General features: G+C 43.7%; 1 protein-coding gene across 1 annotated transcript; it reads left to right on the forward strand.

The window, feature by feature from the left end:
- Positions 1 to 3,710: 3,710 nt before the first annotated feature.
- On the forward strand, positions 3,711 to 5,267 carry LOC144307782 (poly(rC)-binding protein 1-like). The gene has a single exon (XM_077887772.1). The coding sequence runs from the start codon at positions 3,771 to 3,773 to the stop codon at positions 4,857 to 4,859; it is 1,089 nt and encodes a 362-aa protein (XP_077743898.1). The 5' UTR covers positions 3,711 to 3,770; the 3' UTR covers positions 4,860 to 5,267.
- Positions 5,268 to 5,756: the final 489 nt, after the last annotated feature.

Consider the following 5,756-nt stretch of genomic DNA (forward strand, 5'->3'; position numbering starts at 1 on the left):
AGAAATATAAAGGATTATACGATATTACTATGGGGGCACCTGGGTGGCTCAGTGGTTGAGCATCTGCCTTTGGATCAGGTGATCCTGAGGTCTTGGGATGGAGTCCCACATCAGGCTCCCCACAGGGAGCCTGCTTCTCCCTCAGCCTATGTCTCTGTCTCTCTCTCTGTGTCTCTCATGAATAAATAAATAAATAAAATCTTAAAAGAAAAAGATATCAAAATGAAAAAATCCCAATTTAAAAATTGGCAAAGGAGTTGAATAGGCATTTTCCCAAACAAGATACACAAATGGCAAATAAGCACATGAAAAATACTCAAAGACCTTAGTTATTACGGAAATGAAAATCAAACCTAAATAAGATACGACTTCACACACACTGGGATGGCCATAAAATTTTAAAAAGACAATAATAAAGCTTGGTGTGGATGTAGAGAATATTGAAATCCCAAAAAATTTCTTGGAGGAATGAATATAAACTGGTAGAGCCACTGTGGAATATAAACTGATAGAGCCACTTGTGATTCCTCAAGAAGTTAAACACAGAATTAACATAAGAACCAGCATTTATAGTCCTAGATATAAACTGAAAGAGCTGAAAACAGGTCTTCAAACAAAAACTTATTAAAAAACAAAACAACTTGTACATGTCTATTCATAGCAGCACTATTCACAATAGTCAAAAGGTCCAAACGTTCAAACAATCAAAATATCTCTTCACTGATGAATGGCTAAACAAAATCAAGAGACACATTCCCTGCATGGTATCCCTGTTCTCATGAAGGTAAAAAAGAAGCAAAGGCACAGCACCTGACTAACTTTATTACAGAGAGCAGCAAACTAGCCAAAAGGTACTTACTGGAAAGAGCAGCTGAAATTGGGATGGTGCAAGGAACATACCTCAAGAAGGACCAAAAGTACTAGAGAATAGCACCTGTGAACTTTCCCAAAACTGATGCCTGAGCATTCACTTCTACAACAGGACCCCATGATTAGCATGATTAGATAAAGCACCTAGGATGGAAAAAAAAAATGCAGTAGGAAATTTACAAGAAAAATAAAGGCAAGGAAAAAGTCCCAAATTTGCTCTCCACACATATGTACACATGTGGCTACTAAACATTTAAAACGTGGCTAGTCAGAATGGAGATCATGTAACAGTAAAATACATATATTTTACTCCATAATTTTATATTGATTCCATATAGAAAATATAATATATTGGATAGATGGAATTAAAAATCTTATTAAAATTAATTTCACATTTCTTATTACTTTTTGAATGTCTTACTACTAGATAATTGTGAGTTACATGTGTGGCTAGTATTAGGTTTCCTTCAATGGACAGCACTCTATACTACTCAAGTTTGAGATGCCTCTTAGGTCAAGCAGAAAAATCAATTAGGCAGCTGGATATACATGTACATGGAGTACAAGGGAATGAGTAAGAACAAACATACATATTTAGAATTTATTGAATTAAAATGACATTTAAAAACTCAAGACTACATGGGATTCCCTGGGAAGTGAATGTATATGGCAAAAAAAAAAAAAAAGACCAAACACTAAAACCCAACACACAGAGGTATGGAAGGAAGGTCTAGGAAAATACTAGGTAAACATAAAAAAGGAAATCTCTTAAGACCAAGGAAGAATATGTATCAAAGAAAAGGATGATCCAGCTTTGGAAATGCTTCCAAAGCTCCAGGAAGATGATGTCTAGTAATAGGTTTCCTCAGGATTCTGCACTGTGGAGATTTCCGTTAAGATGGATGGTATTTGGTACATTCTGAAAGAGGGAATATGGGACGGACTCAATGTCAAAGGGAGGAGGAAGAGCTTGTGGCCAGTGTGGCAGGCCTGAGTTAAGAACACTGAATTAGGGTCCCCATTCTGGCAGATCAAATGCCCAGGAGACTCATTAAAACACTAGGATGTAGAAGGGTGGTAGGATTTGTGATTCTACCTGCAATGCTGGCTCACTGAAGGAAGGAACCAAATCTAAAGCCTGAAATACTGTTTTCCTCAGCCTCTGGAATATGAAGTGTTCTGCGATCAGGGTACCTCCAGGGATAAAGTGTAGCTTCTTAAATATATAGGCCTGGGTACAGAGCTCATGACATATACAGGCCCACCATTAACCTCTGGTGCCTATGGCAAAAGGATAAATGTAGGCACCTGGTCCATATTCTGGATCTCTTCTCCCCATGGCCAGCTACATCCTACAACATGCAGTGCTTCACACCTAACTCAGGGAGCACTACAACCCACACTTCCCAGCTTGGTCTAGCCCTTGCTCCCATACTTTTTTTTTGCCCAAGATTGAGCACACCATAGGCTCAGCTCTTCTTTTCTTAGGACGGACTTTGAGAATAAGGACTTGCTGGCTCTGAAAACATCCTCAGAAAATTAGGATACTTGATACATTTTCTACAAAACTAGTAAGATGTCTAGACCTGGGGGCAGAGGGGGCCGGGTTCATCTCCTTGTCCCAATGGACTCTTATCTCTGGCATGAAATATAGAAGAGGAAGGCCTGAGCAGGACCCTCCAAAATATGGGACTCAGCCATTAGGGTTCCTCTTGACCAGGTCTAATGCCAGTAGTGGTCACATACCAGAAAAGCAAAAGGGAAGAGGAGAAATACAGGAAAGGAGCAAAAGGGAGTTCATTTTAGTAGTTTCATTTTTTAATCCATTTATTTTAAACATGGTCTCCTACCATGTTTCCACAAGTTAAATTATTTAAAAAACGGCTGAGTCTCATTACAGCAGGGATATGGTCAAGACAGAAAGACAACTGGACAGATACCCTGTTCAGAGTGCTGCAAGCCTACCTACTTTTATACAAATATGTTTACAAACACACTCACACTCCCTTATATGCTCACAAACTCAGTCACAACTATTTTTCAAATGGGATTATCCATTAACATATTTTTTCACTATTTGATCATTTACTCATGTCAATCAATAACCATAAATAGTTCTCCATCCTTCTACTGCCCACTCTTACAGACTTCAAAAGCCCCTGTTCCCAACATAGACATTTCTTTCTTTAAAAAAACCAAGACTTTCCTCCATCAGGTAACTAACCTCTGCCGTTTCTTTCTTGATTCCGTGTCTTCCTCCCTGCTCTCCCTATTCCCTTATCTTTGGTCTGTATCTGTGGTTATTCTCTACACCACATTGACCATGTACTCACTCTCCCTGTCTCTGCATACCATAATCACCTCTGTTTCTCCAGTCATCTTCGGACAAACTCTACTTCTCTTATCCAAGTTGTAAATGACCTATGCTAGAAAGGTATTAAGTGTCTAAATGGGAATTTTATGGTCATAACTCCATTTCAAACAAAGGCAATAAATGATTATTCTCTATCTCTCCTTAAGATTCAACTAACATGCTACTTTTTTTTAATCCTCTAAACAGAATATAAAATGGAGAATTCTGCAGATGTGTTTTTAAATTTCCTTTTTAAAACCGAAAATAGGCCGAGGCTGCCTCCGGAGTCGCCACCGCCGCACTACGCCGCGGCCTCCCGCCCGCTCGCCCCCCCCACCCCCGCCACCGTCGCCGCCCCCGGACGACGCCGCGGCCTCCCACCCGCGCCCGCTTGCTCGCTCCGTGCGGCTCTTGCTCGCCTCGCGCGGGCCCTTGCTCGCCTCGCGCGGGCCGTTCCGGGCCTACAGTCCCCTCCCCCCGCCCGCCGCTCGCGTAACGGGCCCAACGCCCCTGAACGCCGCCCGCCGCTTGCCGCTTGCCGCTTGCCATGGATGCCGGAGTGACTGAGAGTGAACTAAACGCGACTCTCACCATTCGGCTGCTCATGCACAGGAAGGAAGTGGGGAGCATCATCGGGAAGAAAGGGGAGTCGGTGAAGAGGATCCGCAAGGAGAGCAGCGCGCGGATCAACATCTCGGAGGGCAACTGCCCGGAGCGGATCATCACCCTGACGGGCCCGACCAATGCCATCTTTAAGGCCTTCGTCATGATCATCGACAAGCTGGAGGAAGACATCAACAGCTCCATGACCAACAGCACGGCGGCCAGCAGGCCCCCGGTCACCCTGCGGCTCGTGGTGCCGGCCTACCAGTGCGGCTCGCTGATCGGGAAGGGCGGCTGCAAGATCAAGGAGATCCGCGAGAGCACGGGCGCCCAGGTGCAGGTGGCGGGGGATATGCTGCCCAACTCGACCGAGCGGGCCATCACCATCGCGGGCGTGCCGCAGTCGGTCACCGAGTGTGTCAAGCAGATCTGCCTGGTCATGCTCGAGACGCTCTCCCAGTCCCCGCAGGGGAGAGTCATGACCATCCCGTACCAGCCCATGCCCGCCAGCTCGCCGGTCATCTGCGCGGGCGGCCAAGACCGCTGGGGCTACGCAGCCGGCTACCCGCACGCAGCCGGCTACCCGCACAACACCCACTACCTGGAGGGGCCGCCCCTGGATGCCTACTCGATCCAAGGACAACACACCGTCTCTCCGCTCGACCTGGCCAAGCTGAACCAGGTGGCAAGACAACAATCTCACTTTGCCATGATGCACGGCGGGACGGGATTCGCCGGAATTGACTCCAACTCTCCCGAGGTGAAAGGCTATTGGGCAAGTTTGGATGCGTCCACTCAAACCACCCATGAATTCACCATTCCAAATAACTTAATTGGCTGCATAATCGGGCGCCAGGGCGCCAACATTAATGAGATCCGCCAGATGTCCGGGGCCCAGATCAAAATTGCCAATCCGGTGGAAGGTTCCTCTGGTAGGCAGGTTACTATCACTGGTTCTGCTGCCAGTATTAGTCTGGCCCAGTATCTAATCAATGCCAGGCTCTCCTCCGAGAAGGGCATGGGGTGCAGCTAGAACGGTGTAGGTTCGCTTACAAACCACCACCACCACCACCCCACCCCCTTTCTGCTGTTTTCCCATGATCCAACTGTGTAATTTCTGGTCAGTGATTCCAGGTTTTAAATAATTTGTAAGTGTTTCAGTTTCTACACGACTTTACCATCTGCTAAGAATTAAAAAAAAAATAAAATAAATAAAATAAATAAATAAAAAAATCACATTTCTCTGTTCAGCTGTTAATGCTGGGATCCATATTAAGTTTTATAAGCTTATCCCTGTTTTTAGTTTTGTTTTGGCTCATGGATTTTATTTCGGTTTGTCGATAAGAAATGTTAAGAGTGGAATGTTAATAAATTTCAGTTTAGTTCTGTAATGTCAAGGATTTAAAAATTAAAAAATGGATTGGTTAAAAAAAAAAGAAAATATTTTTATTTTTTAAAAAATTCAGGACGCCTGAGCAGTTGAGCATCTGCCTTCAGCTCAGGGAGTGATCCCAGGATCAGGGATCGAGTCCCACATCAGGATCCTTGCGGGGAGCCTGCTTATCCCTCTGCCTATATCTCTGCCTCTCTGTCTCTCATAAATAAATAAAATCTTTAAAAAATTCATTATATGAAAATAGAATTGCCTAGAATTTTAAAAACTGAAGCTATCAAGTCATAGGATCAAATAGGACCCCTACAGACCTCAAGCAAGATAGAAACAAAGAAAACCACACCTACAAACAGATTAACACTACTGAAAAAATTATAAAAAATGTGATTAAAACGAACAAAAAAATGCCTAAATAAGATACACTATGAAAATAGATTCAGTATTACAATATATACTTCCCAAAACAATCTACAAATTCAAAGTAATTTCAAGCATGACCCTATAGGATATTTCATGCAATATGACAAGCTGCTTCCA

The sequence above is a fragment of the Canis aureus genome, chromosome X (assembly GCF_053574225.1).
Source record: "Canis aureus isolate CA01 chromosome X, VMU_Caureus_v.1.0, whole genome shotgun sequence".
NCBI lineage: Eukaryota > Metazoa > Chordata > Mammalia > Carnivora > Canidae > Canis > Canis aureus.